Raw genomic sequence first — 13640 nt, 5'->3', positions numbered from 1 at the left:
CTAGTGCTACACTGAGGAGAGAGTGGAGACATGTTGCTCTGTGGATTTTAGGTGTGTTGGTGATGGTAGGTATTTGTGAAGCATTTTTCTGAGATGCAGGGTATTGTACCATGGTAAAGTGTACATTGCGTGTTGGTCGCAATTACATAAATGTCGATTAGAAGTACTGAAACAATCCATCTATCTATCTATCTACCTATCTATCTATCAATCTATCTATCTCTCTATCTGTCTATCCATCAATCCACCTGTCTATCCCTCTAATGGTGACATGTAACCACATCAATGCATTTGCATCTTTCTGCATTTGCATCAGTGCAATTGCCTCTGCAGAGTTACCTTGGTGTTGCTCAGTTACAAGGGAACAAATAAAACAGTTGTAAAGGGTAAGCGACTACCGAAAAATAAATAGGGACCACGGATCCAGCAGATTTTCCGTCGACAAAAACAAAGAAAGCAGATGGAAAAGTGCAAATGCGCCACTGCATATGCATGATGATGCAAATGAACATATTTAAAGGCATGGAATCCGCTTTATCTATATGTCCATTTTCTATCTGTCCCTATTTATCTTTCTATCTTTTTAGAAAAAACTAGTTAAATTCAATTTACATCAATACAAACAGATATCTGAATACAATCCAGTGAATGCATCCTTAACAATTTCTCTCCAATGAATAACTACATTTCTGCCCCCAAATATCTATCTTTATCTCTGTGTCACGCTCTTTCTCTCTCTGTTGCTAACTCCCTTCCTATGTACAGTAGCCATCTTTCCATCTATCCATCTATACATCTATACCTCTCACTCTCTGTATATCTCTAGCTGTGTCCCTGTTGATTTATCTTTTCATCACCTGTATATGTCTTTATCTCTCGGACCCTATTGACCTTCTATATCTGTATTGTTCTCTCTTCTCCTCTCTACCTACCTGTCTACCCAAATGTATCTACCAACCTTTTCTCCAACACTAACCATATGTCTAACAAAGCCGATTACAACCAAGACAGAGGGGTATCTAGGTATAGACATGGAGATAGATGGAGAAAGATTGACAGAGAGATGGAGAGAGTAATGGAACTGGAGGGCTGGACAGAGAGAAATGGTCAGTGAGTCTGGGATAGAGAAAGAAGAGAAAGAAAGGGGGTAGCGAGAGAGAGCTAGACAAAAGGGAGAGCAAGAGAACAGAGTGGTGAGAGAGGTGCATAGAGAGACTTAGAGAGGAAGAGGTGTTAGATAGACAAAAAGAAATACACACAGAGACTGAGATGGAGCGAGAGAAAGAAAGAAAGAAAGAAAGAAAGAAAGAAAGAAAGAAAGAAAGAAAGAAAGAAAGAAAGAAAGAAAGAAAGAAAGAAAGAAAGAAAGAAAGAAAGAAAGAAAGAAAGAAAGAAAGGAAGAAAGAGTTGAGCAAACATGACAGAGAGACAAAGAGAAATAGAGCGACATAAAAAGAAAGAGGGAGGGTGAGACTGAAAAAGAGAGAGAGAGACTGAAAAAGAGAGAGAGAGACAGACAGACAGAGACAAAACGAGAACGGCAAACAGAGAAAGACAAAGAGCGAGCGAAAGAGTAAGAAAGAGAGAGGGAGAAGAACAGTACATAAATAACGGCAGAGACATAGAGAGACAAAGAGACAGACCGAGATACTGACAGAGAGACAGATAGAGTGGGACAAGATAGACAGAACATAGATTGATGGTTGCCAAGAGAAGCAGACACTAAGGTAAGTACCTGGAGACACGGATGGAGGAATAGGTTGATCGATCAATATAGGGAGCGATACATAAATAGTAGGATCGATAGGGAGAGACAGACTCGACAGCATCTTAAGGTCATAAAGGGTTATCTTGGGGGAGGGTCTTAAAGTCAAGAGATCCAAGAATGAAGGCGTTGAGGGTCCAAAAACACAATTGAGCCTATTCATAAAGAAATCCATTTGTGCGCACGAATTGCGGCAGGCGTCAACTGTGGCCACGTGCAGCCACACCCAGCACAGACAGGGCCATTCACAACGAGCCCACATGGGCTGTGTGCGCCTGCTGCACTTTGCAGGTGCAAATGGACCCTAGCATTTCGGTGCTGGGCTGCCCCTGTGGGTGGGACAAAGACTGATGTGCAAATTAATATTTATCCTCTATGAAGGGTGCAGAGAGCAAAAAAGTGGCTGTAGGCCCTCCTGAGTGAAAGGAATGCCATAGGGCAGGGTATTTGACCCATGTTCGTTCTCAGTAGATGGTCTCACACACTCCTTTTCAATTCGCCAAATGGATCTGATTCATGGAAGTAGAGCAGATCGCCAAGTGAAGTGCCCGTGCACCAGACTTAACATGAGAAGGCGAAAAGTGAACAAAAAATGTAAACATTTTTGCTTGAAAGTGGTGTTAAAATGTGAACAGAGTGAAGCACATTCACTGAAAAATGTTTAAAAACAGACAATTGTTCATGAGGATTGTCCGAAGTGAAATTTATGCTAAATTGGAAAAGGGCTAAATTGCTACAGAGAAAGCGACTTGATATGTATTTGAATCAGGTTACTGTATTTGTTTCTGTCGGTGTGTCGCTCATTAGAACCGCACGCCATTGCTACTCCTTCAGACACAACCATTGCACAGGGTCCCAATCTTTTGCCCTCCGCCATGAAAAATGCGTAAACGATGCCTGCCTTGATGAATAGCAGGCAGTGTTTTAAATGGATTCCTATGGAATCCCCATGCATTTTGCTAGTGCAAAATGGAGGCAGATTCCATAGGAATCCACAGCATTTGCGCCAGCATGAAAATATATTATGGCACGAGTACCGGGCCATTGCATGGCATGGAGGAAGGGCGAGGTGGAATCATAACTTACGATCCGCACCTCCTCTCCGCCACACAACGAACCAAAAATGAGCAGCAATTAAAATGCATGCATAAAAGTCTTACGCTAGACTCTTACACCAAAAACTGACATTACGGATCAGCAATCATGAGCCCCAACGTGTTCTTGCTTTGCGTTGATCCTATTAAGGCCCATCCCTCATTTGTGGGGAGAAAAGACCATTCATATACCTTACACCTTTTATATATCCAGTAAGCCTTCTTATCATCCTTAAACCCTCAATGAATGTGTTGAAGAATAAACACAAATAAATGGGAAATTCTATTTCTTGACCATCAACTTAGGAAACCGCAAATCACCAATTTGTGGAGAGTTGTGCACTTCTGCAAGACCACAAAAGTAATATGAGAGTGCCCTATAAAGAGCTGTGCTTAAGGCTCGCGTAGAATCGCCACGATAAAGCCCATTCAGTTGTGCATCCATGCAGTTACGCTCATTCGTGGGAATTTTGAGCCTGCTCACCAGGAGTCACAGTAAAAACCTCAGGAACCCCGTCCCACAGGTTCAGAACCCATAGTCGTGAATAACCTTATTGCAATTTTTTTCGATATGCTACATTTTTGAATACCGGGGCGGACATAACGTGTCTAACGTAATTTCCTGCCCGCTATACAAATGCAGGTGCATTAACGCCGGCATTGATTTTCGTGCTGTCCTTAACGCTGTGGATTCCTTTGGAATCTGCCTGAAATTACCACCGGGCGAAAGCAGGCGTATTTCATGGGAATCCATTTGTAAATACAGCCTGAAAAGTGTACTTCGAGCAGAGTAAAGGTCGAACTCACCTTTTGTTTACTTCCCACTTTTCCACCACATGTTGCAAAGGAGGAACATTGTATAGAGGGGACCTTTTGCACAAAAGTTCAAATGGAGGAGGTCCCCTACATGCATGAATGAGTGTAACTAAGATAACCCACCCTGTCTTTTGAGAATGTCAATCCACTAATACCAGCACTCTTTCCAACCCTATCATGCTTTTCCACTCCCTCTCTTCCCCGTTCTGCCAAAACCATCAGGAACAAGGTATCAGTGGCAAAGAACTTGCACAAGTAAAACAACGCTTGCAAATACAGCGAGACTAGATGTCTCCAGGACAGTCTCATAAAAAAAGCTTTAACTAACCAGTGCCCCTGCTTCTGGATAAGCTTCGGTTACACCCTCCTGGCGACCACTAGGCAGTCACCTAGTACTGACTTAACATAGAACCAGACCTGCCTTGAGATGTCTTACCTACAGACGGCAATGTCCATTTCAGTTCATAACAAGCTTCATTCGACATTGGTCGTCAGCTGTAGCACATGATTTAAGAAAAAAAGTAAAATTCACAAATCCATCAATAAACACACAAAAAAGAAAAGCATAAAGAGCATGAAGAGCAGAAGTATGAATGCAAAAGAATAACCCATACAATATACAAATACAAAATACTATTAATAACCCTTGGATAACACAGCCCCAGGAATAACATGCCGACTGCAATTCAAGCATTAGCAATAGGCACAAAAAGGCCAAATGTTGGTGCCAATATTCAGGCAGTAATTCAAGGAATCAGGCGCTTCCTTATCAACCAAGCACGTGGATGAATCAAGCGGTAAAGTAGACATTCAGGTGGTCAGTCGCCTTGCAAAAGGCCATTGCTTCATGGGTATAAGGTATATTAGCAGCTCTAAACATGGGAAGCTGGTCACTGGCTCTCAGAGTTCTATAGCCATTGCAAAGCAGCAAGAAATAAATAACAGTTTCAACACTAGAATTGCAGACCAGGCAAATGATAGTATCTTGGTTGCCCCAGCGACTGATACATTTCCGCAATGTTCCCATGCGAAACTCCAAAAATATAGCGTGGGCAAATGGCAGGATCAAAAATGTATAATAGGCGGGATGGTGTGTATTATGTTTATGGCCAGTCCATAGTCAGTGTAACAATCTTGAGGCTTTGCAATCAAAAGATGTGGTTTCCACAGCATGATCTCTGTCATCAGACCAACTGAGCTTGTAAAAGAACCACTCACCATGATTAGTGTTGCTTGGAGGCCATCTTTGTTTGCAAATATATTCCCTGTGGCCGAAAGAAATGCGTTATGGACAGTAGTTCTGGGTTTATATGGAAATGTTTTAACTTACCTTGTCATAGTCTAAAACGAGGTGGGGAGAGCTGTGGTCACGATACCTCTTTGCACACAGTTTCTGGGGAGAAAACAGGAGGCATGGCATTATTTTTGTATTCTTTCTTTTGTAAATCTCTTAATGGTCACTTATGCATCAGAGCATGATTGGCTAAGAATTGAATTATGTGTTCCTAATGAGAGGACTTGTTTATTGACATGGAGCTAGGCTGCATTGGGATCTTACCCTTTCGAAGCACAATGCTCCTTTGCACATGAGGAGGGCACTCACAGGTTCCTCTGTAGGCCAGGTTCACAAGGATTTGCACTGGGGAAAAACAGGAGGGGCCCTGGGCATCTCAGATTATTTGACTGTTATTCAATACCTGATTCACAAAGCCTAGACTAGATAAAATCCAGAGCTGCCAGAAGCATTCTAGGAAGCCCTAGAACACATCTGTGTGCCTCACATTGGAACATGATCATCTCAAAGATGCTCCTGGCAGCTTCAGATCTGCTCCAGTTGCAGACTTTGTGAGTAAGGTAGTAGGAGGGAATATGATTTGCTCAGGGCATCCCTTAATTTGCTCAGTGCAAATCCTTATGAAAAAGGCCCATTGCTCGAACTTTCTATTGCTGGTTCTATTGTGTTCTGTTCAAGTGGCTTATTGGTAAATTTAAGCATGTTCTAAAATAGCTTTTTGCACACATTTAGAATGTCTTTCTGTTTAACTAGCTAGCCCTCTCGACATTCAGTCCATGTTAAATCTATGTAGAGAAATCCTGGATTGGGAAACAGTAGGGATTGCATACAGAATTTGCCAAACGTATCACAATAGTTACAGTGCACTAAACCTGATCACATTTTGGATTGAAAATTCCTCAGTACAACATGGTACTGGCTAGTCTCTCTTGGAATCAAAGTACAGTCCTATTAGCATGTTGACATTTATTGTGACTCAGCCATGAGGGTCTATCTGATAATAATGCTAACAACTTGTCCTGAGATAGCTCTAGCCACCAACGTTTTTGGTATCCGTACTGTGTGAGTTAGAGGTTCAAGTGAGTGAGGAGTGTAGGAACCGGGTTCCACTACTTTTTATTATTAGTTCCACTACTTCTTTCAGCCATTTTCACCATTCCAGAACGGTTCTTTTTTAAATTTAATGCAGACCTCTTCATTCTACCACTCTATAGCAGTTACAGAGGAATTGTAATCCATTCACCGTACGTTCATGAAGCCTGGAAGACATCTCAGCTTGCTTTATTTAGCTCAATCTTAGCCAGGACAAGATGGGGGAGGTCCTGCTAACACTAAGAAGGAGTTTCTCCTCCCACTGCATATGTGCTCCTGATTTTTGGAACATGTGGCAATTAGTTATTTCAGATTAAATGCTTAGATGCTATTTTAGTATCAGGTGACTTTGTCAGCTATGTCCCTTCATGCCACTTGTAGTGCGTAGTTGTAGTAGGAGAGCTGGACACTACTCACTTGGACTACTGCAACTAACTCCTTGGGGATAGTTAAAGAAAACTGACCAAGGAGTAGTCCCGACGGGGCTCTCAGTCTGACGCATAGACCACAACTCACAGTACTGGCTACTGTTAAATGACACCATCCCAAACACTGGTGACACACTCCCTGTACAACGATCTGCTGCTCTCGAGCTAGGTCCATGCTTTAAATATTAAATAAATAAACATAAATAGTAGACTCTAGGAAGCTCAAAACTGGGTGTGAACCTGCCCTGGTCGCAACTCTTTCACACGTATTGCACCAGGTTGCCACCTATCCCATGGCAAACCAGGGTCACAGTTCCACTACTTATTTTGGTACACTTCAGTCGCTGCCTTGAGTAAAGGTTGAAGGATGAAAGCCTTGCTATGTAGGCCCTACAACTATTCAGACCTGTGAAAAGCAGTCTGATGGCAGACATCAGCAATGAGCACTTACACCACTGACTCATCCATTTCGGATTACTAAAACAAATTTTGAACACATTGGATCTGTTTTGGTGAAGCTGGTAACATGCAGGTGTAGCCCCCTACCTGGTGTACATCAAAAGGCACATGTGTCACAGCTCGCTAGGACTGAAGGTATGAAATGCATTTAAATTGCACCAAATAGTGGAATACACTATTTTCATTATATATTTATTAATAGTTCTGTGAATTGTATATGAAATGTGAAATGTAAGTGTTACAGATTTAGGTTTGATGCAGTATGCATTATGTAGACCTATGTATTGTTTTTAGCAATGGAGGCATCCATTTTAGCTCCCCAGGTGAGGTTGTTGTTCATTACAGTAACCTTTTCTACAAAATGGCCTCCATTTTACCTTTGTGAGAACCTATCAGGGCTCATGAAATGTTGGGGATGTAGCAGTTGAAGGGCAGTTGGAGTGAGAGAGCAGCTGTGACCGCCTGTCCTGTACTTAAGCTCTCCACAGACTATATACATATATTAATTTATATATACTCACAGCGAAAAAGCCAAACCCATGACTTTGGATGTAGGTTGCTTCAAACCTTATTAATGCCATCAGATTAGCCTTGCTCATTATACCAGCACTCACCAGTTTCTGGGGAGTTTTTATATGAGATAAGGTGTGTGTGGCTCCCTGCCTCATATCTTCATTCCAATCCCAATTCATTTGTGAAGAAGTAAGGGTTATCTTTTAAATTTACAAATTTGCAGAGTGTTGCAATCTCTGACAGTCTGACTGGATTTCCGGGTGAGGAAAGCACTGTTTAGCATTTTTCCAGTGTAAGCTCTCGATACCACTGACTTTCACCCACAGCTTCCTACTCATCTACAGACCCCCTGGATACGACAGACATTTCAGCAACAACCTCTGTGACTCATTAGCTACAATTCCAGTAAATCACCCTTCTCTTACACTTCTGGGAGACTTCAATATCTAGTTTGATATCCCTACCAACACCATGACTCATCCGCTGGTTGACAGTCTTGATGAGCTCAACCTCCCCATCCTACCACTGGTCCAACCCACTCAGGTGGGCACAGCCTTGATGCAATTTTCAGCTCCCATGACCTGGTTTATATATCCTGTCCCAAACAACTCAACTGGACCGACCACTGTGCCATCCCTTTCTCTATCCACACACCTGCCCCTCCTCCTACAGCTCCCCCAGTCCCCACCCTGATCTCAGAGAGAACTACCTAAGCTATGCCGACGACTTTCTAGTATTTGACACTACAGAAATTGGTCTTCAAAGGCAGCGCAAGGCTTTTGATAGTTTTGTGAAGGATCTCTCTCTTATGATCAACCCAAAGAAAACCAAAATCATGCACTGCTCTTGGAGAAAGAAATTGTCTGCTTTCAGATGGATGTTAGAGGACCAAATTGTGGAACGGGTGGATAGCCTCATCTATCTAGGATTTCCAATAGGTTCTAGACCATGTAAAATCTAGGTTAGAGAGTGGTTGAAGGCTCATTCCATTCCTTTGATGAACCAAGTGGTACTGGTTAACTTTGCGTTTAGATTCTATTAAGGGAGAATTATACCAAAACCTTTGTATGGTTGTGAAATTCATCTTTTCTGGACCATTAACTTCCTACCATCAATTGGAAGTTCAATCTGGAGATGAGCCCTAAACCTGCAGAAGTCAGTACCTCTAGCTGTCATTCAATTTGAACTGGGCATTAATTCCTTGAGGTCTCAAGCCATTTGGAGGCTTTTGTGATTTATGGGAAAATGGGATGCCCTCTTGTTGGTTCCCTGTATGAGAATTTAGATTCTGCAATGCTGAATGGAAGGGTTCCCTTCCTAAATGAAGTCTATGGGCCTCATTACACGGATGGCAGTAAGGATTTACCAGTACCGGTAAAATACCGGTACCGGTAAATCCTTACCGCCTTACTACGAGGTCCCTTTGCGGGTTGGGGGATTTAACGCCTGCTTTTGCAGGCGTTAAAATCCAACCCACAAAGGGACCTCGGAGCTAATTACGGCACGGCAAAATTGCGGTGCCGTAATTAGCGCCTTCCCCATTCCCATAGAGCCCTATGGGGCAGAAATGGGAATGGGGAAGGGCAATGGTGGAAGGGGGATTTACCGCCCCTCCAACCTTGGAATGGGGCGGTAAATCCCCTTTCCACCAAGGCGGTGCCGGTATTTTACGCCATAGCCATAGGTAAAAACAGCACTCTACCACTAGGATTGGATTGACATTACTGAGCGCGTGCATTCCTACGACTCACTGAAAAATCTGAGTAAAGAATATAAGAAATGGGGGGTGCTTGTGCCCTATATATCAATCTATCCTAACAACAATGTGAGGAGGACTTTCTTACTGTTTAGACTTAATCTTCTATACATTAAAGAGATTCTGGTTCTTTATACCAGCAATGTGATGCTGGTATGTCTAAATGGCAATTATGTGGGGATAAGGAACAGATGGAAGACCTTGAGCACTTGATTATGCTTTGTCCAGCTTTAATAATAAAGTGACTACTGTACTTTAGGAAGCTTCTGTACAAATGTCATGGAGTTGGGACTGCAGACTTTTGGTTTGATTTGTTATCCAAAGTCATAGCAGTAGTGGGGTTTATTAAATGCCTTGATTTAGAAGAGATCATGAAGGCTGTTCCAGTGGTCACATCAGAGGTTACCGAGTAGGTACTACCAAACTGCGTGATTATAAGGAAAGGAATAGTAAGTCTGATTTTTTATATTATGTCGTTTTATAGTGTAATGATGACATACTGGGTTTTAATACCTGAATGGTCTATGATAATGTTTTTGTATGCCAAATATTTTTAAATGTTCTTATCCCTTTTTTTCCTTTCTTTTTCTTTCCTTTTTTGCTTTTATATGTATGCTTTGTGCTTAATTGTAAAAAAAAAAGGTGTATTGGTTTTCTTTTGTTTATGTTTTGTTTGTTGTAAAATCTGTTTTTTATTTTGTTATCATTCATAGACCTACACGAATCTTGTATTTTTTACAGTATTTGACGCGAGCCATGTTTTACAGACTTTGCAAGTTTTGTCGGACATAAACATCTTACACTCCCCTGTCAACCATGTGGCCATACTGGCCACCTCCCTTCCCAACCCTCACGCCCCTTGACGTGCTCCAGTTTCCGTAGTATTGATAGATGTTATAGCCACACCCCTTTTCCTACTATTTTGGCTATTATGTTGCCTCTCATCGGCTTGAGATGGGGCCTAGACAGTCATTTTCTCCACAATGGTTGCTAGACAGACCCGCCGATTATCTGGGTGCTTCCCCCAGTTACTAGGTACCCAGTCATCTCTATAGCAAGGGGGAGAGGGTGTAGATGAAGATGAGAGGGGGAGGGAAAAAACAGGGAGGGGGCATGAGGGAGTATCATGGCACGTTCATGTGTATGGTTCCAGGAGTCCCCAGTATCGCTCTCCTCTTGCAGCATCTATCATTGGTTGCCGTTTGAAGGCAGCTCGTTTTATTAGACATATTTTTGAGAGGAGTGTGACCCACTCTGCAGTGGTAGGTGGGGAGTTCGCCTTCCAGTGTATTATGAGTAGCTTACGTGCTGTGAAGAGCATTGGTCCCATGAGTCTATGCGTCAGTGCGTCTGAGTGTCATTCCTTTTCATTTGCCCCAAATAGCATAGTGCCAGGGGTGTACGTGATAACCGCCCCATCTACGTCAGAGATGTGCTTGTGTACCATTCGCCAGTATGGGTTGAGAGTAGGGCACGATGACATCATATGATGCATGGTGCCTATTCTGTCACAGTCTCTTCAGCATGTGGCTGTGGCGGTCAGACCCATTCTAAGGAGTTTGGTTGGGGTGTAGTATATACGTCATATTATCTTGAATTGTATTTCCCTATTTTTGAGATTCAGGGAGACCATCAGGATAGCAGAGAAATAATTGTGTATATCACAGTTCAAGGCAGGCTTTGCCGTGCAGGTTCACGTTTGTGCTGGCTCTCAATATTCCTCTGGCGTGATCGCTTATATATGGATCGCGATCCATTTATCGATCCGCAACTAAGCGAAAGAGGCATCTTGAAGGGGTTATTTGCAACAGATATTCCTGTCTCTGCAGGAGCTCAGTCTGCCCTCGCCCATCATGCTCAGGCTCTCGAGCGCCCCCTTTTTGTTTATGTTTTGAAGATTGTACTGATATATTCTTCTGTGTGTTTGTTAAAGGCTTTATTGGCAACAATAAAAAAAATGTTTTAAAAAAAAATAGCTCCCATTCAACCATTTGTTAAGGGGCAACCAAGACAGAAAAGTTGCGTTCTTCCTCGACACGGTCTGGGTCATTAAGTGCAAGGTTAGAGGAGTGTGGCTTCCGTACTCACGTGGCAGAATTCTCCTCGGGGCGTATAAGTAGAGTCTTGGGGAATAGAGTAGGGTAGCCAGAATGGTGGAGATCTTGACAGCCGTGGCCCTATGCTGCATTCCCCCCAAACTGGAAAGACTCAATCGGGTTCATGTATCAACAATGGTAGAATTAAGATATGTGACAGGTACAACACTGAGAGATTTGTGACAAAATTGCAGGCTGAGCACAAAACAATCAAGGATACATGTGTCCCACTTGAAGAATGTCTAATCCTGATCCTTGAGCTCATAGAAGTTAGTTAATCACTGTTGAGCATTCCCATATTATGTCAACACTACACTCATGGAAGTGGAAACTGATAGGTCCCTGATGCCTCCAATTAAATCATCGGGATTCCTCTGTGACCATTTTGCCAATCCGTGCCCTAGATTCTAATACCATTTTTCCCCCGGGCATCCCTCCCCACTCCATCTCCCCAAGTTGGCCTATTCACTACTCCCTATTTTACTCCTTTTCACAAATGTTCCTATCATAGGGTGTGAACCCCGATTCTCCACATATTTTGCTCATACTGCAGAAAGGGTGTCCCTTACCAACATATCATCGCAGATAACCCAGCAGAAATGATAACCGGGTGGTGTGCACCGACTCCCCCCAGTTGATGGGCATGTTGCAGCCCTCACATTGAGCAATTTTTAGACTAGGCATTTGGGTCGGCTTATTGATTCTGATAGTACAGCCCAGGTAGCCTACAGGGTGGGCACCTCTTTTTCCAATTAAATATATAGTTGTCATTTATTGGATTCATGACAGGCGCGCCACCTACTTAAATCTGGGTCCTTGGACATTTGACAATCAATTTCTGCTCTACGCATTCATGTCATTACTAGATGAACTTAAATTGCCCAATGGTGCTTGAACTTAATCGGGCACACGCTAAGTAAAGGAAGGATTAGCCTGTCTTCATAGAAATTAGCTATATATGTTGCCGCGGCTTCCTGACTAGCACCCAATGATTAATAGCCTTGTAATGTCGGTTGCATCCCAGGGACTTACATTGTGCAAAAATGTTGAAATATGTATAATTTTTACAATATAGTTATTATTCTTGCTGATGTATGGTTTGTTGTTTTTTCCTGACTTATTTCAATAAAAATGAAGTCACATAAAAAAATAGGAGATACGGGGCCTCATCCTGAGTTGGGCGGTATCCCAGCAGTAATTGTGCCGGGATACCATCCAACACTATTAGCGTTATCGCAACTATGTCCGGCGCAATCTGTCCCGGATCCCGAGTTGCAGTGGGGAGGTAAATCCCCATTCCCATTGGCCCATTGGACCCAATAGGGTGTTTCTTGGCGATATTAGCACCAGCGCAATTAGCCCTGCGCTAACAGCACTGAAAATGGGCAGACGGGGAAGATTTGTACCTCCAGCAAAAAGCTGGAGGTAAAACTCCCACTTTCTGCCTAACTCGAGATTGGGCGGAGCGGTAAATGCGGCAGTAATAGCGTTACCCCGCATTTTACCACTCCACCCAACTCAGGAGGAGGCCCAAGGTGTGTAATGTAAAATGGGCGGATAGTGGGCCTTCGGGGGGGAGGGCTTGTACATTTGACCAGATGCTCTAAGTAGATTGCGTCATCAGCAACATGGAAGCAGTTTAAAATTGATCCATCTTTCCAGAGTTTGGATTTATTTTTGTCTTTGGCCTTTTGATGTGGCGTGTTCGGTAAAACTGAACACTTGAGTCCCTCATTGCATGTCATGCAGATTTTTTCCCAGGCTTACCATATGCACTAATTACCATTACCACCATTTTTTTTAAAAAACATTTTTATTAGTTTATTCAAACAAACAATACAAAACAAATTTATGGTGCATATAATAACATTTCAATTGTGCATCACTTCACTATGCCCACCGCTTTCCGTATCCCACCCCCCCCTTCGAGCCTACTTTCTCTCATACTCTGTTTCTGCATCCTGCGGTAGGGATTCCTCATCCACGAGTTCCATCGGGTCCCGCATTGGCCCAAATAACTCTGCTATTAATGATTTCCAGGCCATCACGGTTACCGTTTCTTCCTCCCCCAGTCCTACTCGATTCCTGCCATACCATGGTTTCTGCCTCAGCTCATTTCCGTAAATCTTCCCACCATGCTTCTAATCGTGGTCTGTGGCATGTCTTCCACCCCATAGCAATTCTTCTGTTAGCAAGTACGTATGCCAGGTCTTTTAGTTTGCTCACGTGTTTAAACTTACATGGTCTAGAGAACCCACCTATCAAACAGGCCCACATTGTATCCACCTCAATCTTAATATCCCTTTCTGCCAATCTATGTGCCACTT

The 13640-nt window shown here is 42.9% G+C and overlaps 1 protein-coding gene across 1 annotated transcript in view; it reads right to left on the bottom strand.

Moving 5' to 3' along the window:
* LOC138497284 (uncharacterized) overlaps positions 1-13640 on the bottom strand; it is a 901742-nt gene that overhangs the window by 690907 nt on the left and 197195 nt on the right. The window contains exon 5 of the mRNA XM_069620635.1: positions 5006-5068. Within this exon, the coding sequence (XP_069476736.1) occupies positions 5006-5068 (63 nt within the window). The remainder of the gene's footprint in view (positions 1-5005; positions 5069-13640) is intronic.

Source organism: Ambystoma mexicanum, chromosome 5q (genome assembly GCF_040938575.1).
Source record: "Ambystoma mexicanum isolate Mex_15411 chromosome 5q, UKY_AmexF1_1, whole genome shotgun sequence".
NCBI classification, from domain to species: domain Eukaryota; kingdom Metazoa; phylum Chordata; class Amphibia; order Caudata; family Ambystomatidae; genus Ambystoma; species Ambystoma mexicanum.
The sequence above is the reverse complement of the archived record's forward strand: the minus strand, read 5'-3'. Positions and strand labels throughout refer to the sequence as shown.